The following is a 23,737-nucleotide window of genomic DNA, read 5'->3' as shown; positions in this document are numbered from 1 at the left end:
ATGTCTTCCTTGAAGATTGTAAGTCAATGTAAGAAGTGATGATGCTATGACCATGGATGGGATCTCCTTGGGGAAGATTATAGCGTTACTTTAGCAGAGAATCTACAGCTGAGTCTTGAAACACAAATATTAATTCGCCAATTGGAAAAGCCTACAAAGTAGAAATAAGAGGATCATTCAGGGTGATCAGAGGAATAGGAGCCAAGGTGTGAGGGGAGTACACCAAGAAAGAAAAGTATATCAATTGTTCTTGAAGGTAGCTTAAAATCCAAATAAGACAAGGACCTCCAGGCCCTCTTAAATGGATGTGGTTGATAACCTATGGGAAAGCTGCTTTTGTGAGTGGATCTATACCCAGAAGCCAGACTGGAAAGGGTGGATCAACCTGTTAGAGAAAAAGAAATTGAAACAATGAACCCAGGCAACTCTTCTGGAAAATTTGTCTGTGAAAGGGGAGAAGACAGGGTGCTAATGAATAAGTTGGGTTTATTTGTGTCTGGTTTTTTTTTTTCCTTTTTGTACAAATAGAGATTCTTGAATGTGTTTAAATGAATACTTTAGTTCTATTTCTGGTAGTCTAACAATATTAGAACCACGACCAGTCACTCTACCACAAGACAATGACTAAAAAGTACTAAATAAATTTCAGATGAGATCCTCAAATGTACAGTAGCATTTAATAAAATTCATCATTCATTTGTTGTTTAAAAGAGATTTGCATTCCATGAATAGAAGAGAACTTCTTTATTCCAATCTGCAGTATCTACAAAAAACTTGTGACAAATGTCAGACTTAATGGTAAATGATGAGATAATTCTCTTCAAGATCAGGAACAAGGCAAGGGTGTTCACTATCACCATTTATATTTCACTTTTTTTCTGTAGATCCTAGATATTATAGGAAGTGGGGGGGGGGAGGATTAAAAACAAGCATGAGTATTGAACAAAGGAAACAAAACTGTGATTATTGAAGAGTATATGGTTATCTAAAAGGAAGAACAACATAATTCCGTACATTGTCAAAATCTATGAGTGTTTAACAACTTTGCTACATATGAATTTATGTGTGGAAATCAAATGAATTTCTATAGTTCAACCATGAAGAGTTTGACAGTGTAATCCTGAGAAAATATGACTTTCAATAACAATTGTAATATTTGGGCCATACCTAGAAATAATTGTAGACAGAAAAAGCTATGAAAAAAATTATTTAGAAATTATTTTTCATTGTGAAAGTAACAAAAATTTATTATAAGACAGAAAAGAAAAAAATATATATCTGTGGATTGGAAGGCTCAATATCACTTTTTAGAAAATAGACAAATGTCTGGCAGCAGTTGCAGGATGGCAAGGTGAAGGGGTGTTGGGCAGGGCCCAGCATCAGAGGATGGGGAGCAGGCAGCTGAGAACTTGCTTGCCCCTAGGAAGATGTGAAATGGCAAGACATAGAAACACACATGTGCTGAGGCTCCAAGCCACCTCTTGTGTGTTTTATTGTTTCATTGAATTTCAAAAACGAAAGCAAAAGAAAATTATTAAGAATTTCGACAATGACTGCAGAGCATTGAACCCCAGATCTGGGATTCTTCTGAGCACAAGGCCTATGTAACTACACTGGCCACATGCCCATGAAGCTGGTCCTACTGTCATGTCCTGTCATTATATAATGTGATTTTATTGGTTTATGGGACATGAGAATTTTTAATCTCTCAATGATTCTCATGTTTAGCAAAGATTGAGAACTGCTCCCTAGAGAATATCTTGCATGTGCGTATCAAGAAAGATGTACTAAAATGTCAAACATTTTCAATAAATATAAAGATTTGGTTTGCTATGAAACAGTAAATATCCATTACCTCCTTCTAGAAACAGTATCTGCAGATATGGTAGTTACAGCTAGGGATCTAGGGGTAGGGGCCTGGGGAAGTTTGGGGACATCGATGGCTGCATGGTCTAATCCTGAAGATGGATAATAGAGTGGTTTTGAATTATTACATGATCACATCCTTAGGTTCTTTCCTTAAGACTCACAAAAGTCCTTCTTGACCATTTGCTCACTTTGAGATGCTGAACAAATTATTTAAATTCCTAAATATCAATTTTCTTGTCTCCAAATTAAACAATAACTTTGGAAAATATGTTTTCCATCTCATCATTATAGGTTGATCAGCAGATATGTTAAAGACCAAGGGGAGAAAAACTAAAGAGTGAAAATATTGTACATAGGCCAGGACAGCCAATTATAGTAGGTTGTTAGAGTAATGATCCTTGATTAATCTGACCTTGAATATTCACATCCTTATGTAGTCCACTCCCACAGTGACTCTGAGGTTGGCCATTGTGATTTGCTTTGTTCAGTGAAATATTTACAAATGTGACAGTAGCAGATACTAGATAGCTGCACAATGGGGTTTAGCCATCAGGAACTCTTCTGCTTCCACGTTAAGAGTTTTTGGCTATATTGCTGAAGATGTCATATTGAAGTGAACCACACCACACCAGAAAATGGTGTCTGCTAATACCATCTTGGATGAAACAGCCTCAGCCGAGCCTATAGGTACCAGATGACTATAGGCACATGAGTGACCCCCCAAAAGACCATCAGAAGAGCCATCCAGCTGAACCAAGTCCAATGTGCAGAATTGTGAGCAAATGAATGGTTATTATTTTAAGCCATTGTTTTGTTAGTATAGATACTTGTGGTTTGTTATGTAGCAATAGATACTTGATATATCCATTTATCTGATAGAATAAATCTTCTATGCTTTTTATATTGAAATCAATAAATGATAATTAAGAGTGACCTATCATATAAATTTTAAAAATGTACTATTTTCAAGTAAGTGAGTAAAATAGCAAATACACGGAACATAATCAGAAAGCAAATTTTCAAATGCAATACCAAACACAAAAATGTCTGTGCTGGATTACCTCTTTGTACTGTATAGGCAAAAACAAAATAGATAGATAGATAGATAGATGATAGATAGATAGATAGATAGATAGATAGATAGATAGATGATAGATAGATAGATAGATAGATAGATAGATGATAGATGATAGATAGATAGATAGATAGATAGATAGATAGATAGATAGATAGATAATTTTAGTTGGGGAACTTACTGAAACATGATTTTCTATGAAGCATGTGCTGGAAAATCTTGCACAAAGATTCCTCACTTTGTGTAATGGTCCTACAGGTACATTGCACTTGAAGGACCGTCCCAAGGATATCTATGTAAGCAGCTTTGCAGTCATCACTTCCTGAACAAGTGAGGTCCTGTTTGCTTAAGGCGCTAATGCAATTCTCATCTTCATGGCACTTTCTAGTCACACGCTGCCAGCATTTTGACTGAAATGTTCTATAGTGCCTCCTAGAGAAAGAGTGAAGAAAAATAATTAGTTTTGAATAATATTATTTCACATTAACATGCGATCCCCCATCACCTAATGAAAGACATGGAACACAATGCGTTTGAGATGCCAGTACATAGTTGAAAAGTAAATTTGTAATTTCAAAAATCAGTATAGGGAGTGTGGAAGAAATTGTAGAGTAATCTTGTGAATTATTGTCCCTTTTTGTGATGAAAGACAGTGGTTAAGTTGAGGATTCCACGGACGGATTTTCCTTTATTACTAATTTTATTCCAATGTATGACAATTTGAGGCATGAACTACTTCAGAGATTTATAGGCAATTTTTTATTCCGAATATAGTTTTGTGGCTAGCCTTTGGCCACTGTGTCACACCAAGTGATTTCAAATAAGGTATTTGACCTTTCAAGTCAGTTATCCCACAGGATGGGAAGTGCTTTAGTCAAGGGACTAAGCAGACTAATTAGAATTTACAATATGTTGTGAGGTATAAGATTTCTGACTATGTACTTGATTACTGTTGTAATAAAATTGAATAAATTCTGGATAATGCACACTAATTTCATTTTGCATTTTTTACAATAAGAATATATTTTTATTAATGGATGCAAGAATAAAATTCTTTCAATTTAATATTTGTCCCCTAAAATTGCCTTTTACTCTTTCTTGAATAGGTTGACATCAAACATGTATGAAAGCCCTATAAGTACATGACATTTTCATGAGGTTATTTGTCCACATGGATGCTGCTATGTTAAAAAACCAAAGTCACATTGTTTTTAATAATTAAATATGTAAGTCGTCTTAAAGGATAAGCTTTTAAATATAATAGTGAAGATTGAAGATTAATTCATGTATATTAAATTTATAATAAAGGAAGTACTACAAATTTTCTGAACATATAATTATTAGGCCAGAAGAACAAACATATTCCTTCAATGCAGTTAATGGTTACATATAAGATATCTTCTAAATTTAAGTTTTGGAAGTATTGATTGTCATTCAGATAGAGAATAGATCTGTACCTACATGCTATTTATTCATTTTAAATATGTGTTTTACTAAGTTTAAATTGCATGGTTTATCTACTTATATATAAGTAGATAAATTTTCACTCAGGAAAAAAGCCATGAAATTTTGCCAGAATGATGAACGAAAGAATATTTAATTAAAAATAAAATACTACTTTGGTACACTGGATTCCAAAATTATTTGAAATGTAAATGGACTAAAGTCTCCAATTAAAAGACATAGTATGGCTGAATGGATTAAATGGATTAAAAACCAAAAGAGCCAATGATCTATTACCTCTAAGAAACATACATCATCTATAAAGAAACACATAGATTGAAAAATAAAGGGATGGAAAAAGATATTCTATGCCAACGGAACCAAAAAAAAGAAGCAGGAGTAGCTGTACTTTTATTAGACAAAATAGATTTCAAGAAAAAAACTATAAAAAGAGATAAAGAAGGTGATTATATAATGATAATAGATTCAACTCAGCAAGAGGATATAGCAATTGTAAATATATATGCACCCAACACTGCACTACCTAGACATGTAAAGCAAATAGTATTAGACCTAAAGAGAGAGACTTCAACATCTCACTTTCAGCATTGGACAGATCATTCAGACGGAAAATTAACAAAGAAACATCAGTCTTAATCTGCACTATAGATAAAATGTACCTAATAGATATTTACAGGACATTTCATACAATAGCTGAAGAATACACATTATTCTCCTCAGCACGCAGATTGTTGTCAGTGATAACCCATATGTTAGCTAAAAAGCAAGTCTTAAAATTTTCAAAAAATTGAAATCATATCAAGTATTTTCTCTGATGATAATGGAATAAAACTAGAAAATCAATAACAAGAGGAACTTTGAAAACTATACAAATACATGGAAATTAAACAATATGCTCCTGATTATCCAGTGTGCAAATAAAGAAATTAAGAATAAAATTTAGAAGTGTATTAAAACAAGGAAAATGAAAGAACAACATACCAAAACCTATAGGATATGGCAAAAGCAGTATTAAGAGAAAAGTTTATAGAAATAAGCACCTACATCAAAAAAGTAGAAAAACTTCAGATAAACAACTTAGCAATACATCTTAAAGAACTAGAAAAGCAAGAGCAAACTGAACCCAAAATTAATAGTAGAAAATAAATATGAATAAATATCAGAGCAGAAATAAATGAAAGTGAAACAAAAAACAATTCAAAAGAGTAACAAAATGAAAAGTTGGTCTTTTGGAAAGATAAAATCTCCAAACCATCAGCTAGGCTAATAAATAGAGACAGAAGACCCAAATAAATGAAATCAGAGATTAAAAAGGAAACATTACAAATGATGCCACAGAAATTCAAAGGATCATTGGAGACTACTATGAGAAAATATATGCCAATACATCAGAAAATCTAAAAATGGATAAGTGAATAAATTTGTAGACACATATAACCTACCAAGATTGAACCACAAAGAAATCCAAATCCTGAACAGACCAATAACAAGTAATGAGATCGAAGCTATAATAGAAAGTCTCCCAGCAAGGGAAAACCTAGGATATGATGCCAAATTTTACCAAACACTTAGAGAAGAACTAATACCAATTCTACTAAAAATATTTCCAACAACAGAGGAGGGAATACTTCCAAACTCATTCTTTGAGGCCAGTATCACCCTAATACCAAAACCAGACAAGACATATCAAGGAAAGTAAACTACAGGCCAATTTTCCTGAACATTAATGCAAAAATCCTCAACAAAATCCTAGCAAACCAAATTCAACAACACATTAAGATTTTTCATCATGACCACGTGGGATTTATCCTAGTGATGCAAGGATGGTTCAATATATGCAAATCAATCAGTTTGATATATCATATCAACAAAATGAAGGACATAAAACATGATCCTTTCAACTGATGCTGAAAAAGCATTTGCTAAAGTTCACTACATTCCTTCAAGATAAAAGCCTCAAAACCAGGATATAGAAGGAATATACCTCAACAGAATAAATGCCATATATGACAGACCAGACCAATAGCTAGTATCATATAGAATGGGGAAAAACTAAAAGCTTTTCCTCTATGATCTGTAATGAGACAAGGATGCCTACTTTCATCACTGTTATTCAACATAGTGCTGGAAGTCCTAGCCCAGCAATTAGACAAGAGAAGGAAAAAAAAGGGGGGGCCATCCAAATTAGAAAGATACAAACACTTGTTTGCAGATTACATAATTTTATATTTGAAAAGACCCAAAGACTTCACCAAAGAACTCTTAGAACTGATCAACAAATTCAGTAAAGTTGCAAGATATAAAATTAACATACAAAAATAAGTAGTATTTCTATATGCTAACAGCAAACAATCTGAAAAACAAATCTTCAGAGTAGTTCCATTTACAATAGCTACAAATAAAATAATTGGAATATGTCTAAATGTCCAAAAAAGACTAAGCAAATTAATTAAACTACATCCATGCAACGGCATACTCTATAGCCATTCAAACATTTGAGAATTTTCCTTTTTTAATTTCTTCTAAGAAAAATAAGATAGATGTGCAGAACGTGCAGGTTTATTTCATAGGTATGCATGAGCCATGGTTGTTTGCTGCACCTATTGACCCATCCTCTAAGTTCCCTCCCCTCCCCACCCCGACTCCCTAACAGACCGTGATGTGTGAATTTTCTTGTACGCAATTATGGAAAGATCTTTAATCCACATTTAGGGAAAAATAACAAAAATAATGTATAGAGAAGTATATAATATGATGTCATCTGTTTTAAGTCAGTTGAATAAAGAATACATACATATTTAAAAGTATTTAGAATATTTTCTAAGCAAATACCTTGTCATTACTTTTTTAAGTTAATATATAAAAATATAATGTATTATAATTTTCTGTAAATACCCAGACTTTTGTGAAATTGGCAAGACATAGTCTCACCTCCCAGAGGGTATCTGTACTAGAGAAAGGTAATTGAGAAATGGCCCTTAAATTGTCCTCTTTGGCTGTTAATAAATAAAGGAATTTCAAAGCCCATCGTGAATTGAAAAATTTGGAACAGGGACAGAAGTTGTATTTTAAAACTGAAGTGCCCTGTTTTGCCTATGTACAGGCTCTTCTGCAAAAAAGATAAGTATCATAAGGGGCTTAATATTCTCATTGAAGAAGTGGTTTTCCACTTGGAGATTTGTTTTTCATCTGAATTACATTAACAATAATTTAATATAAACTCTGGAAATCTCCCTAAGGCAAAATGTGCTCAGGAAAATGATAGGATTTGTCTTTTCACATTGACTACTAATATTATATAACATTTCCATCACCGCTATGAAGTACTCATTAAGGGACTATTTGCACATAGTGAAAGGAAATTGAAGACATACAGTCCTTACACTTGAACTAATCTAAGAAAGAAATTACATGAGAAGAAATACATATATGTACATTACAATATAAAAATTAAGTGTACAATATTCAAAAGTGAGAGGAAGGGAGATGACGTTTTTGGAGTGCTTATCCCACTCCAGACCCCACACCAAACATTTTGAAAAGGTGGTTAAATCTGGGGGTCCTTGTTGAGGAAAATCATCAACTCTGCCAGTCCATCTGAGAAGGTGTTGATACCAAGGGGAGGTTAGTGTAAGAGTGTGTGCTTCAGAGTCTATCACAGGAATTATCAAGGACTGCAGCAGCAGAGCCATCACTTGCTATTAAAATATTTTCTTCGATGTGGATGCTCAGAAATACCATGCTTTGAAGGTTGAATGCTAATGGCTTCCAGATAATTAGATAGCACCTCTAAAGCCCTGGCACTGGAATCACACAAAGCTGGGTACCTACCTGTGGATAAATCTGATATTTTTATAGTGATTGCTATTGAAACAATGGTGTCCCCTGGCCCTGGCTGGTTAAAATATTATTAGGTTTCATTGTTGAGGTAAGAATATGATAGAAAGGCAGAATAGTAATAGTTTTAGTTTATTTGATGTGAGAAAAGTAGTGTAATCAAATGTGTTTGATATTTCATTGATTTCATATTTCATTGATTTCAGAAGATATCATTATTTTATGTACAACAACAAAACAACAAAAAACAAGTGTTGGAACTTAAATTATGACAAATGTCTTTGTTATTGACCTTAAAGGCTTGATCTTAAAAATATGAAAATTATGATATAGGTCGGTTCACACCCACTCAATTAAATCTCTCATCTTGCCCCTATTTCTCTCCTCTTTGCACACTCTACCCTCACTGCTTTTCTAAAATGCCATATACATGTTTTCCTAAGCACTGGCTGGTCAGTTTGCTTAGTATCTCCTCGCTCAGTATCTACTGTTTGCCTAGTGTTGTTTGCCTTAAAACAACACATACATTTTTAATTTAATATCTGTCTTCTCTCTGGACTATAAGATCCACAGGCATTTGTTTCCCTTATTCACCATTGCCTATAGTAGTAGTAGGTGCTTGATAAACTTGTTTTGAATTAATAAATAAATGACTAACATTACTCCCCCAAGAATTACAGGTGTGAGGTTGGAAAGAGGAGAATGAATACATTTCTATGGTCATGGCATACATGTGTGCTAGGGATGTCCAAATCCTACTTGTATAGAGCACCCTTGACATAAATAACTCCAAAAAAGACTCCATCTTAGATTTCATAGGGTGCTTTTCCAACAGGGACAAAATATTTTGCTAAATAAACAAGACTGCATCCAACCAGATAAGGACATAAACAAGCATACTCTTCCACTATCAGTCCTCTCAAGAGGACTCTGTGGCCATAAAGAGAGTAGGACTTTAGCAGCTCAAAATGGCCATCTTGCCTGACTGACACCGCCTTGCTCTCGCTCATGATAAGCACCCAGCATCTGCTGCCAACAATTCTCCCCACATCAGACTCTTCCTTGCAAGATCGATGGACAGCCCAGATAAGACCCATAGAATCTTTGTTTTTGTCACTCTTCCTGGACTTGTTTGTTAGCCCTTTTCTCTATCCCTTTTCTCTTAATGTTAAATGTTACTTTGTTGTGGACTGTTTAACCTATAACGCTTATATATTGATTAAGTATACTATTATGTGTGGTTTGCAATATTGACTGATTTGTGGAGTGGCTTGAGCCCCTATACCCATGGCTCTGAAAACAAAGTGAATGAGAAGTACTGAGAACTGCCTCCTTGGGAACTCCACGTAGCTTGTGGCTTTTGTGATTGAACAGTATTAAAGCCTGACATTGTGAAAAGACACAAATGTGTGTGGACCTGGTTATCTCTGACTTTGCACCACTCATATGAGTATTTATGCTACCTTCTTCTTCCTGATCTCCAGCCTAAGACAGAAAGAATTTATTTCCAAGTTTGTAGAGTCTCCTTGCCAAAATAATAAATTCCTAACAGCCTTATATAATTAAACAAACAAAAAAACAAATTGAAAAGCGGATATATGTCAGGTCTGTTAACCAATTCATTAGTCTAACTTGAACACATAATTTTTATAATATTATTTCATGGCTACCATATTTTGACATGCTGATTTTTTATTTCAAAAATCTATTCTGCATTTGAATTTCAAAGATGATACTGCACATGTACCACAGATTCAAAAAAATATTAATTGTCTGGCTTTATTTACACCATGTTGGATGATGGTGGGAACTCTAGCTAATGTAATGAGATCAAGTGTTAGTTACGACTGGACTATAACGAATCAGGTGCCGAAATAAGAAAGTAAGGTATGAGTGTTTTTACCCACCTGCATAATTCATCATTTTGGCAGCTGCGAATTACATTGAGGCAAGTAGGGGGAGGAACCATGTTCACTGCACATGGCTTGCTGTGAAGAGCTTCTTTGGACTGCTGACAAGGTATATCAGATTGAGCACAGTCACAAAAAGCCAACATCTGGGCAATGTTAAAAGGTATATTTTGATAGAAGAACCGTATGGCTGCTTGGCAGTGTTTCACATCACACGGATTTCCATTTGCTGAGCAAGCTTTAAGGTAAGAGGCCAACTGTGCATTACAGACCACATCCCCTACACATGCCTCTGCCACTTCCAAACAGGACCACATCCCTTTGAATCCTGAAAGAAATGATATGCCCAGATCGTGGAAAAGTAAACACAAAGCTGTACATACAGAATCTGTAAAACACTGTGAGAAGTCTATGAGCAAAATACAATGATGTACCAATGTCCTATTTTTGGCAAACATTATATCTTTTAGAGTAAGGATGAATTTACTGAGACCTAAATCGTAGACTTACTGGAATCATCTTTCATCTATACAGGATACACATTGTGATCTAGAGTGATGAGAAGTATGCAGGGCCAAAACTGAGCTGAAGGAAAAATCTCCCAGTCCAAGGTTTTCAAATATAAACGATAAATCTTCAGAAATTGCATTTGAACTATATAGCTTATGGTTAGCTCATTGGCTCAAGGCAAAATGATTCTTGTTCTGCTGCACGTTTTTGTGAGGGGAATCTTGAATAAAGGCTCCACATAGTTATTCTAGCATATATAAATGTTTATACTCCTACAGATACACAAGTGTACACAAAAACAGTTGGTGCCAAATAACTTATATGATCACAAATACCCATTAAATGTAATCAATATCTACTATCTGGGTTTTTGTTTGTTTGTCTGATTTTTGAGACAGGGCCTTGTTGTACAGTGGCATGATCCCAGCTGACTGCAGCCGCCATCTCCTGGGCTCAAGCAATCCTCCTGCCTCAGCCTCCCAATGAGCTGGGATCACAGGCACATGCCTCCATGCCCCGCTAAGTTTTGAATTTTGTTTTTGTTTTGTTTTGTTTTCGTTTTGTTTTGTTTTCGTAGAGACAGGGTTTTGCCATGTTGTCCAGGCTGGTCTCAAACTCCTGGGCTCAAACGATCCACCTACCTCAGCCTCCCACAGTGCTGGGACTACAGTTGTGAGCCACTGCGCCCAACCTAGTATTTGGTTTCAATTATTAAGCATTTCTTAGTGCATGTATAAATTGATAATGGATGGGCAAAGCAATTGATTTGATGCATCATTAGTAAAAGAAATGAAATGATTTTGTTGCATTTTATTAGAACTGTTAAACCACATGATTTATTTTGTACTGGCTTATCTTTAAGAAGCCTGGTGGGAGGCCGAGGCAGGTGGATCACGAGGTCAAGAGATCGAGACCACGGTGAAACCCCGTCTCTACTAAAAAAAATACAAAAAATTAGCCGGGCGTGGTGGCGGGCGCCTGTAGTCCCAGCTACTCGGGAGGCTGAGGCAGGAGAATGGCATGAACCCGGGGGGCGGAGCTTGCAGTGAGCCGAGATCACGCCACTGCACTCCAGCCTGAGCGACAGAGCGAGACTCCGTCTCCAAAAAAAAAAAAAAAAAGAAGCCTGGTAACTGCATTTTAAATTATATTATCAGGTATTTGCAATGCAGATCAAAATAATAACTTATAAACATTACCATGATGGGAACGTGTAGTTAGATTCCATTTGAATTTATCCTCTTTCACCTTATCTAGAAGGAAAACAAAGAAACTATTTCATTATTGAACAATTTTCTGAATTTCCTAGGAAAACATGGGCCACATTTATAAATGAGTAAAGTCCACATATATTTAAGCAAAAGTACATACAAGGTTATGTAACATGTATTTAGCCCTTGATATTCAAAATTAATGTGGTATAGATGAAGAAAACAAGCCTCTGAAATATCATTCAAGTGAGCTAAACAGCCCTGCTCTGAGGATTTAGTTACTTGAAGACTTAAATAAATGCTAGTGATTAGACTGTGCACAGAGTAAACAAACACTGGACGCTGACTGGGGGAAAAAAAAAACAGAAGGAATATTTTCTGAACACTGCCTCTCACCCCACCCAGCATAAAAACTCTTCTCAGAAGGGTCTTCATTAGTTTGAAATGCAATTTTAAAACCAGTTTGACCTCTGATTATCTTATCCTCCAAGAGTTCTTAGAAATTATAATTATAGTATTGAAAAAACTCATCAATGAAAATGAACTCGGTTTTCATCTAATTCCAAAATCTTTAAAGGAACATTGGTTGGTTCCCTACTATGTACCAGGTGACAAACTGAGGATGCAAATCTGCTGTCCCTGTCATCGAGCATCCCACAGCCCAGAAGGAAATACAGACATATAAAACAAAGCCAAAAGAAACTCTAAGGAGCACTAATGTATCCATAAAGTGGCAGGGGAATCAGATGATAAGATTTTCATTTTGAAATGAAAATTATTATTCTTTTTTTTTTTTTTTTTTTTTTTTTTTTTTTTTTTTTTTGAGACGGAGTCTCGCTCTGTCGCCCAGGCTGGAGTGCAGTGGCGCGATCTCGGCTCACCGCAAGCTCCGCCTCCCGGGTTCACGCCATTCTCCTGCCTCAGCCTCTCCGAGTAGCTGGGACTACAGGCGCGTGCCACCACGCCCGGCTAATTTTTTGTATTTTTAGTAGAGACGGGGTTTCACCGTGGTCTCGATCTCCTGACCTCGTGATCCGCCCGCCTCGGCCTCCCAAAGTGCTGGGATTACAAGCGTGAGCCACCGCGCCCGGCCTATTATTCTTTCATTGGATATTAAGATATTAACTTTTGTTATGGCATAAATGTCCCTTCATGATTCAGTATGTCCTAATCTGAGCTGTTTGTTCGTATTTCCTGCCCTCTAGTCTAGTGCACAGGTAAGATGGTACTATCACAGGAAACTTACTTCTACCCACAGGTGTGTCATGGCCTTCCAGACTCCTTATATTGTCAAAGCTATTCTCATTATGCATTGTTTTTCGTCTTTTTCATTGATCAAGTCTCAGCTTGAGAACCATTCTTTCTTCTTGATCCCACCCATTATCCCGCCTCTCTGAGGAAAATCTGGAGGTTCCAACTTCTGTGCTACTATTCCTTATCTAATAAAATCCCAACAGATCCCAGGGAGTCATATAGCTTTTGTAACAGGTACAAAAGTCTAGGCTAGACATTCTTTTATGGATTAATACCCCTGCATTGGGTCTGATTGGTAAGGCTGTGCCACTGACTAAAATATATTCAAGAAACTACTGTGTAGACCTAAATAGCAGCTTCACTCACTGTTATTGACTGAATGTTTTTCCCATTACCCTTTAAGTTGGAGCCATAATCTCCCTGTGCAGTTGTGGGGTGATGGTGTCTTTAGGTTAAAAGAGGTCATAAGAGTGGGGCCCTGATCGAATAGGATTACTGTCCATATCAGAAGACTTCAGGGAGCTAGCTGTCTCTCTCTCCTGGAGCACTCACTGAGGAAAGGTCCTGAGAACACAGGGAAAAGGTGGCTGGCTATCTACAAGCTAGTAAAAGAGGAGTCCTGGCCAGGAACAGATTCTGGGGACCTTTATCTGAGATTTTTCATAATCCAGAACTGGGGAAAAATACAATTTTTGCTTTTTAAGCCACCCAGCCTGTAGTATTTCGTTATGGTAGCCAGAGCAGTCTAATTTACTTACTATATGAGTACTTGTTACCAACACAACAAAACAGTTATTTTTAGTGTCTGAAAATAAAGTGCTTCATAGAAGGTATTACATTTTAATACTTATACATTAAATGCTAATTTTGTATGAAATTAACATTTACACATTAAATATAAAACTAGCATTTACACACACACACACATACTCACACACACACTCATACATTTTTTCCCAGAGGATATTTTAAACAGTGGCTTTTACTGAAAGAGGAGTTGAAGGTCAATATGTTTTGGAAACGAATAAAATTATTCACCAACAAGACCTACATGTGAGTTATAAAATCCTATACAATTCATCAGAAAATATCCAACAATCCCTAAAATCTGATCTAATATCTAATATTAGAATCAGAAGTACTTCCATATATCTTCTTTTTCTTGACATTGATAGTATCAGAAACTAAACTCTTGTATATGTAAATATTTCGATTTATATTTTATAATCTGATAAGAAATATGCTTACAATAAACTAGTAGACAAACATGTTTCTATAAAATGACTAGTTGAATTAAATGCAACAGAGATTTCTTTTTTAGAGAGTATGCAGCAACTTTTAAAGCAAAAGCAAAAGAAGATGCTCAAAGGAGACAGAAGAATCACCCATGGAAGCAAGAAGAAAAACAGAAGAGTGTAGTATCGGGGAAGCCTAGCTTTTCTCTAGCCTCACTTCCCTGTAGCTCTTGCTAGTGAATCCCACCCATTTCCCATATAGATCATACCACGATATCATCAGAATGTGTTTATATCTGCTTTTCCAGCTTTGTAGCTTCCAAAATATTAATTATTCATCCTTATAAAACATTTCTCCTTCTTTGAATTTTATGCTATCTGGTTGTGCCTCCCTCTTTTCTTTTGTCAAATATTAACCTCGAAGTCTTGCCCTGATATTCAGCGTTGACTCAGGTACTGTCTCAATATTCTCCTCTACCTCAGATCTTGTCATTGTGCTAAGTTATCTCTATGTCTTTTGGGAAAAAACCATCTTCCACCCTTAATTCACAATTCTTTAACCATAGCTCTTATGACCTTCACTGACACTCCGACTATGCCACACCAATGATCAATTTCTAGACCCGACATTGACATGAAGTTCTCTCTCTTTCAGTTGCAAATATTAATTACCTTACTCGCTTCCAAAGCTTCACATTCTTGATCACTTCAAGTGCATATATACTTTCAGAACTTTCATCTTTTTATTCATTCCCAATCTTAGCATCATCTCCTGGATTCATAGACTCTTTCCAGCTTAAATCACTCACCCATTCAAATAAAGGAACAGTTTCTTGTTATTGTCATTTCGTCCTTTCTTCTTTTACTTTCTCGTGATTCTCTATAAAACTCCAATCCTATGAAATTTTACTGAGTGGTTTTTCTGCTCCTTTATACCGTTTGGTTTTCTCGCAGAAAAGTCACACTATCATCTTAACTAGCATCCCAACAAATTAAAAAAATTACCCCCAATTTTGCTTCTAATGTGTACAATTTCAGATGTCACCACACATTATGCATTTACATCAAGCTGCATATCCTACCATTTCCTTCATCATTCTCATAAGATGACCTTGACTCATATGTTAGTAGAGTTTCAACTGGGAATCTGTTTATGCTGGAAGACAATGCTGGGAAAATGGCATGTGAGATCCATGAGACCAGGGACTATATCTTATTATCTCGTATTTCCACTCAATATTATTCAATAAACATATTTGAATAAATATCGAATGAATATTATTCACCATTTAACCCTGCATAATCAATTATACCACCCTATCTAAATCATTCCCATTCACATACGGAATTTATTTTTTCCATCTTACAGGGAAAAAAAGCCCTCTTCTTACCTCAGTTATTTATCCAAGCACTGCCCTATTTTCTCTCCTCTTTATAACAGTCTTTCAAAGTGCTGTCTGTATTTTCTGGCTCCAATTTCTATCCCCTTATGTACTCTCCAACCTCCACCTCACATCCTGCCATTGTGCTTACCCTGCCACAGATACTGTTCTTTTTTTTTTTTTTTTTTTTTTTTTTTTTTTTTTTTTTTTTTTTTTTTTTTTTTTTTTGAGACGGAGTCTTTCTCTGTCCCCCAGGCTGGAGTGCGGTGGCGCGATCTCGGCTCACCGCAACCTCCACCTCCTGGGTTCACGCCATTCTCCTGCCTCAGCCTCCCGAGTAGCTGGGACCACAGGCGCCCGCCAGCACGCCCGGCTAATTTTTTTGTATTTTTTAGTAGAGACGGGGTTTCACCGTGTTAGCCAGGATGGTCTCGATCTCCTGACCTCGTGATCCACCCGCCTCGGCCTCCCAAAGTGCTGGGATTACAGGCTTGAGCCACCGCGCCCGGCCTACAGATACTGTTCTTATCCAGCTCATTCATAACCTCCACAGTGGCAAGTGCAATAGCTGATTTCTGACCCTGAATGTCTCTACCAAATCATTTGATCTTCTTGAACTTTCACTCTTCCTTGAAACTCTCTTCATTCTGCTTCTGGAGGCAATACTTTCCTAATTTACTCTTTCTGGCAGATCCTTATTATTTCTCATTGCTGATTCCTTCCTCTTCTCTCATACTAGTACATGTTGAAGTATCTCATAGACTAGTCCATGGACCTCATTAATTTCCTCTTTTATTGACCCACTGGTATCAAAATATATCCAGAGTCTGATATCATCTCACACTGTTACCACTCTGGTCCAAGACGCCATGCATTTCTTTGTTAATCTCAACCTGAAACAACATCCTGATTGAATCCATCTTAGTCGTCATAGAAGGCTGGAACCTCATTCATTTGAGCATCCTGTATACACATTTATTCAAACTTTCCCAAATCTGAATGCAGTCTGCTTTTGAGGAATCACTGCATTAACAATTCCACAAAATAATTTCTTTCAGGCTTTTTCTTAATACTGCACACATTTGGCCTTCATCAAGGGTCTTTGATTGTTCTGTTTCTCTCTCACAGATTTTCCTAATATTCTTTTCCAACAAAGTAAAATGTTCAGATTCCTGACAGACATGTGCTGCTGCTATTACAGTCTTGTGAAGCCGAATCTGAGGACAGGGCTGATTCTCCTACAAACAGAGTAAGGTTGACTAAAAATTAAATAAACTAATTTACTTATGACTTTTTAATACGTTTCAAAAGTGTACAGATATACTTTTATAAATATTCCAATATCTGTTATCTTTCAAAAACCATTTAAAATTATTTCAAGAGAGCTATAACAAATGATCTTGCATTTTTAAAAACTGACATGTAAAACACTGATAAATTACAGGTTATAGAACCACATAATGTTAATGTTCAATTTCTTTTAGTGATATTTTTCTTTATCACTTATTTGGTTTTTTCTTTTTATTGGGGGGGGATTTTCTAGTTTATTTTTTGTACTGATATCTAGGTTATTTCCACCGAGATAAAATGACATATTTCTAATTATTTCAGTGTCTTAAAATTTGTTGATATTTGCTTTGACTCAACATATGGTCAACTTTTTTTTTCTTTTAATATTATACTTTAAGTTCCAGGGTACATGTGCACAACGTGCAGGTTTGTTCCATATGTGTACATGTGCCATGTTGGTGTGCTGCATCCATTAACTCATCATTTACATTACGTATATCTCCTAATGCTATCCCTCCCCTCTCCCACCACCCCACGACAGGCCCCAGTGTGTGGTGTTAACCTTCCTTTGTCCAAGTGTTCTCATTGTTCGATTCCCACCTATGGGTGAGAACATGCGGTGTTTGGTTTTTTTGTCCTTGGGATAGTTTGCTGAGAATGATGGTTTCCAGCTTCATCCATGTCCCTACAAAGGACATGAACTCATCATTTTTTATGGCTGCATAGTATTCCATGGTATATATGTTCCATATTTTCTTAATCCAGTCTATCATTGTTGGACATTTGGGTTGGTTCCAAGTCTTTGCTATTGTGAAAAGTGCTGTAGTAAACATACCTGTGCATGTGTCTTTATAGCAGCATGATTTATAATCCTTTGGGTATATACCCTGTAATGGGATGCCTGGGTCAAATGGTATTTCTAGTTCCAGATCCTTGAGGAATTGCCACACTGTCTTCCACAATGGTTGAACTAGTATACAGTCCCACCAACAGTGTAAAAGTGTTCCTATTTCTCCACATCCTCTCCAGCACCTGTTGTTTCCTGATTTTTTAATGATCATCATTCTAACTGGTGTGAGATGGTATGTCATTGTGGTTTTGATTCGCATTTCTCTGATGGCCAGTGATGATGAGCATTTTTTCATGTGTCTGTTGGCTGCATAAATGTCTTCTTTTGAGAAGTGTCTGTTCATATCCTTCACCCACTTTTTGATGTGGTTGTTTTTTTCTTGTGAATTTGTTTGTTTGTAGATTCTGGATATTAGCCCTTTGTCAGATAGGTAGATTGCAAAAATTTTCTCCCATTCTGTAGGTTGCCTGTTCACTCTGATGGTAGTTTCTTTTGCTGTGCAGAGGCTCTTTAGTTTAATTACATCCCATTTGTCAATTTTGGCTTTTGTTGCCATTGCTTTTGGTGTTTTAGACATGAAGTCCTTGCCCATGCCTATGGCCTGAATGGTATTGCCTAGGTTTTCTTCTAGGGTTTTTATGGTTTAAGTCTAACATGTAAGTCTTTAATCCATCTTGAATTAATTTTTGTATAAGGTGTAAGGAAGGGATCCAGTTTCAGCTTTCTATATATGGCTAGCCAGTTTTCCCACCACCATTTATTAAATAGGGAATCCTTCCCCCATTTCTTGTTTTTGTCAGGTTTGTCAAAGATCAGATAGTTGTAGATGTGTGGCATTATTTCTGAGGGCTCTATTCTGTTCCATTGGTCTATATCTCTGTTTTGGTACCAGTACCATGCTGTTTTGGTTACTATTGCCTTGTAGTATAGTTTGAAGTCAGGTAGCGAGATGCCTCCAGCTTTGTTCTTTGGCTTAGGATTGTCTTGGCAATGCAGGCCCTTTTTTGGTTCCATATGAACTTTAAAGTACTTTTTTTCCAATTCTGTGAAGAAAGTCATTGGTAGCTTGATGGGGATGGCATTGAATCTATAAATTACCTGGGGCAGTATGGCCATTTTCATGATATTGATTCTTTCTATCCATGAGCATGGACTGCTCTTCCATTTGTTTGTATCCTCTTTTATTTCACTGAGCAGTGGTTTGTAGTTCTCCTTGAAGAGGTCCTTCACATCCCTTGTAAGTTGGATTCCTAGGTATTTTATTCTCTTTGAAACAATTGGGAATGGGAGCTCACTCATGATTTTGCTCTGTTTGTCTATTATTGGTGCATAGGAATGTTTGTGATTTTTGGACATTGATTTTGTATCCTGAGACTTTGCTGAAGTTGCTTATCAGCTTAAGGAGATTTGGGGCTGAGACAATGGGGTTTTCTAAATATACAATCATGTCATCTGCAGATAGGGACAATTTGACTTCCTCTTTTCCTAATTGAATGCCCTTTATTTCTTTCTCCTGCTTGATTGCCCTGGCCAGAACTTCCAACACTATGTTGAATAGGAGTGGTGAGAGAGGGCATCCCTGTCTTGTGCCAGTTTTCAAAGGGAATGCTTCCAGTTGTTGCCCATTCAGCATGATAATGGCTGTCGGTTTGTCATAAATAGCTCTTATTATTTTGAGATACGTCCCATCAATACCTAATTTATTCAGAGTTTTTAGCATGAAGGGCTGTTGAATTTGTCAAAGCCTTTTCTGCATCTATTGAGATAATCATGTGGTTTTTTTTTTTTTTTTTTTTTTTTTTTTTTGAGACGGAGTCTCGCTCTGTCACCCAGGCTGGAGTGCAGTGGCGCGATCTCGGCTCACTGCAGGCTCCGCCACCCGGGGTTCACGCCATTCTCCTGCCTCAGCCTCCCACGTAGCTGGGACTACAGGTGCCTGCCACCTCGCCCGGCTAATTTTTTGTATTTTTAGTAGAGATGGGGTTTCACCGTGTTAGCCAGGATGGTCTCGATCTCCTGACCTCGTGATCCGCCCGCCTCGGCCTCCCAAAGTGCTGGGATTACAGGCGTGAGCCACCTTGCCCGGCCAATCATGTGGTTTTTGTCTTTGGTTCTGTTAATATTCTGGGTTATGTTTATTGATTTGCATATGTTGAACCAGCCTTGCATCCCAGGGATGAAGCCCACTTGATCATGGTGGATAAGCTTTTTGATGTGCTGCTGGATTCGGTTTGCCACTACCTTATTGAGGATTTTTGCATCAATGTTCATCAGGGATATTGGTCTAATTCTCTTTTTTTGTTGTGTCTCTGCCAGGCTTTGGTATCAGGATGATGCTGGCCTCATAAAATTAGTTAAGGAGGATTCCCTCTTTTTATATTGATTGGAATAGTTTCAGAAGGAATGGTACCAGCTCCTCTTTGTATTTCTGCTAGAATTCAGCTGTGAATCCATCTGGTCCTGGACTTTTTTTTTTTTTGGTTGGTAGGCTATTAATTACTACCTTAATTTCAGAGCTTGTTATTGGTCTATTCAGGGATTCAACTTCTTCCTGGTTTAGTCTTGGTAGAGTGTATGCATTCAGGAATTTATCCATTTCTCCTTGATTTTATGGTTTATTTTTGTAGAGGTGTTTATTCTCTGGTGGTAGTTTGTATTTCTGTGGGATCAATGGTGATATCCCCTTTATCATTTTTTATTGCGTCTATTTGATTCTTCTCTCTTTTCTTCTTTATTAGACTTGCCAGTGGTATGTCAATTTTGTTGATCTTTTCAAAAAACCAGCTCCTGCATTCATTGATTTTTTTGAAGGGATTTTGTGTCTCTATTTCCTTCAGTTCTCCTCTGATTTTAGTTATTTCTTGCCATCTGCTAGCTTTTGAATGTGTTTGCTCTTGCTTCTTTTAATTGTGATGTTAGGGTGTCAATTTTGGATCTTTCCTGCTTTCTTTTGTGGGCATTTAGTGCTATAAATTTCCCTCTACACACTGCTTTAAATGTGTCCCAGAGATTCTGGTATGTTGTGCCTTTGTTCTCATTGTTTTCAAAGAACATCTTTATTTCTGCCTTCATTTAATTATGTACCCCGTAGTCATTCAGGAGCAGGTTGTTCAGTTTCCATGTAGTTAAGTCGTTTGGAGTGAGTTTCTTAATCCTGAGTTCTAGTTTGATTGCATTGTGATCTGAGAGACAGTTTGTTATAATTTCTGTTCTTTTACATTTGCCAAGGAGTGCTTTACTTCCAACTATGTGGTCAATTTTGGAATAAGTGCAGTGTGGTGCAGAGAAGAATGTATATTCTTTTGATTTGGAGTGGAGAGTTCTGTAGATGTCTATTAGGTCTGCTTGGTGCAGACCTGTGTTCAATTCCTGGATATCCTTGTTAACTTTCTGTCTCATTGATCTGTCTAATGTTGACAGTGGGGTGTTAAAGTCTCCCATTATTATTGTGTGGGAGTCTAAGTCTCTTTGTAGGTCAATGAGGACTTGCTTTATGAATCCGGGTGCTCCTGTATTGGGTGCATATATATTTAGGATAGTTAGCTCCTCTTGTTGAATTGATCCCTTTACCATTATGTAATGGCCTTCTTTGTCTCTTTTGATCTTTGTTGGTTTAAAGTCTGTTTTATCAGAGACTAGGATTGCAACCCCTGCCTTTTTTTGTTTTCCATTTACTTGGTAGATCTTCCTCCATCCTTTTATTTTGAGCCTATGTGTGTCTCCGCAGGTGAGATGGGTCTCCTGAATACAGTACACCGATGGGTCTTGACTCTTTATCCAATTTTCCAGCCTGTGTCTTTTATTGGAGCATTTAGCCCATTTACATTTAAGGTTAATATTGTTATGTGTGAATTTGATCCTGTCATTATGATGTTAGCTGGTTATTTTGCTCGTTAGTTGATGCGGTTTCTTCTTAACATCGATGATCTTTACAATTTGGCATGTTTTTGCAGTGGCTGGTACTGGTTTTCCCTTTCCATGTTTACTGCTTCCTTCAGGGGCTCTTGTAGGTCAGGCCTGGTGGTGACAAAATCTCTCAGCATTTGCTTTTCTGTAAAGGATTTATTTCTCCTTCACTTATGAAGCTTAGTTTGGCTGGATATGAAATTTTGGGTTGAACATTCTTTTCTTTAAGAATGTTGAATCTTGGCCCCCACTCTCTTCTGGCTTGTAGAGTTTCTGCCAAGAGATCCACTGTTAGTCTGATGGGCTTCCCTTTGTGGGTAACCCAACCTTTCTCTCTGGCTGCCCTTAACATTTTTTCCTTCATTTCAACTTTGGTGAATCTGACAATTATGTGTCTTGGAGTTGCTCTTCTCAAGGAGTGTCTTTGTGGCCTTCTCTGTATTTCCTGAATTTGAGTGTTGGCCTGCCTTGCTAGATTGGGGAAGTTCTCCTGGATAATATCCTGCAGAGTTTTTTCCAACTTGGTTCCATTCTCCCCATCACTTTGAGGTACACCAATCAGATGTAAATTTGGTCTTTTCACATAGTCCCATATTTCTTGGAGGCTTTGTTCATTTCTTTTTACTCTTTTTTCTCTAAACTTCTCTCCTCACTTCATTTCATTTGTTTAATCTTCAATCACTGATACCCTTTCTTCCAGTTGATCAAATCGGCTACTGAAGCTTGTGCATTCATCACATAGTTCTTGTGCCATGGTTTTCAGCTCCATCAGGTCACTTAAGGACTTCTCTATACTGTTTTATTCTAGTTAACCATTTGTCTAATCTTTTTTCAAGGTTTTTAGCTTCTTTGTGATGGGTTCGAACTTCCTCCTTTAGGTCGGAGAAGTTTGATCATCTGAAAGCTTCTTCTCTGAACTCGTCAAAGTCATTCTCCTTCCAGCTTTGTTCCATTGCCGGTGAGGAGCTGCATTCCTTTGGAGGGGGAGAGGTGCTCTGATTTTGAGAATTTTCAGCTTTTCTGCTCTGTTTTTTCCCCATCTTTGTGGTTTTATCTACCTTTGGTCTTTGATGATGGTGACCTACAGATGGGATTTTGATGTGGATGTCCTTTCTGTTTGTTAGTTTTCCTTCTAACAGTCAGGACTCTCAGCTGCAGGTCTGTTGGAGTTTGCTGGAGGTCCACTCCAGACCCTGTTTGACTGGGTATCAGCAGCAGAGGCTGCAGAACAGTGAATATTGCTGAACAGCAAATGTTGCTGTCTGATTGTTCCTCTGGAAGCTTCATCTCAGAAGGGTACCCAGCTGCGTGAGGTGTCAGTCTGCCCCTACTGGAGGGTGTCTCCCAGTTAGGCTACTTGGAGGTCAGGGACCCACTTGAGGAGGCAGTATGTTCATTCTCAGATTTCAAACTCCATGCTGGGAGAACCACTACTCTCTTCAAAGCTGTCAGACGGGGACATTTAAGTCTGCAGAGGTTTCTGCTGCTTTTTGTTCAGCTATGCCCTGCCCCCAGAGGTGGAGTCTACAGAGGCAGGCAGGCAGGCCTCCTTTAGCTGCAGTGGGATCCACCCAGTTTGAGTTTCCCAGCTGCTTTGTCTACCTACTCAAGCCTCAGCAATGACAGGCGTCCCTCCCCCAGTCTCGCTGCCACCTTGCAGTTTGATCTCAGACTGCTGTGCTAGCAATGAGTGAGGCTCTGTGGGCCTGGGACCCTCTGAGCCAGGTGTGGGATATAATCTCCTGGTGTGCCATTTGCTAAGGCCGTTGGAAAAGCGCAGTATTAGAGTGGGAGTGACCCAATCTTCCAGGTGCCATCCATCACTGCTTCCCTTGGCTAGGAAAGGGAATTCTCTGACCCCTGTACTTCCCGGGTGAGGCGATGCCTCACCCTGCTTCAGCTCATGCTCGGTGGGCTCCACCCACTGTCCTGCCCCTGCTGTCC

General features: G+C 37.4%; 1 protein-coding gene across 1 annotated transcript in view; it reads right to left on the bottom strand.

The window, feature by feature from the left end:
* Positions 1–23,737, bottom strand: part of GFRAL (GDNF family receptor alpha like) — a 66,528-nt gene that overhangs the window by 29,676 nt on the left and 13,115 nt on the right. The window contains exons 4-6 of the mRNA XM_055263905.1: positions 11,865–11,918; positions 10,153–10,483; positions 3,126–3,376 (exon numbers count right to left, since the gene is read on the bottom strand). Of these exons, the coding sequence (XP_055119880.1) occupies positions 3,126–3,376; positions 10,153–10,483; positions 11,865–11,918 (636 nt within the window). The remainder of the gene's footprint in view (positions 1–3,125; positions 3,377–10,152; positions 10,484–11,864; positions 11,919–23,737) is intronic.

Source organism: Symphalangus syndactylus, chromosome 23 (assembly GCF_028878055.3).
Source record: "Symphalangus syndactylus isolate Jambi chromosome 23, NHGRI_mSymSyn1-v2.1_pri, whole genome shotgun sequence".
Classification (NCBI taxonomy): Eukaryota; Metazoa; Chordata; class Mammalia; order Primates; family Hylobatidae; genus Symphalangus; species Symphalangus syndactylus.
Note: the sequence above shows the minus strand (reverse complement) of the source record. Positions and strands in the feature narration are given on the sequence as shown.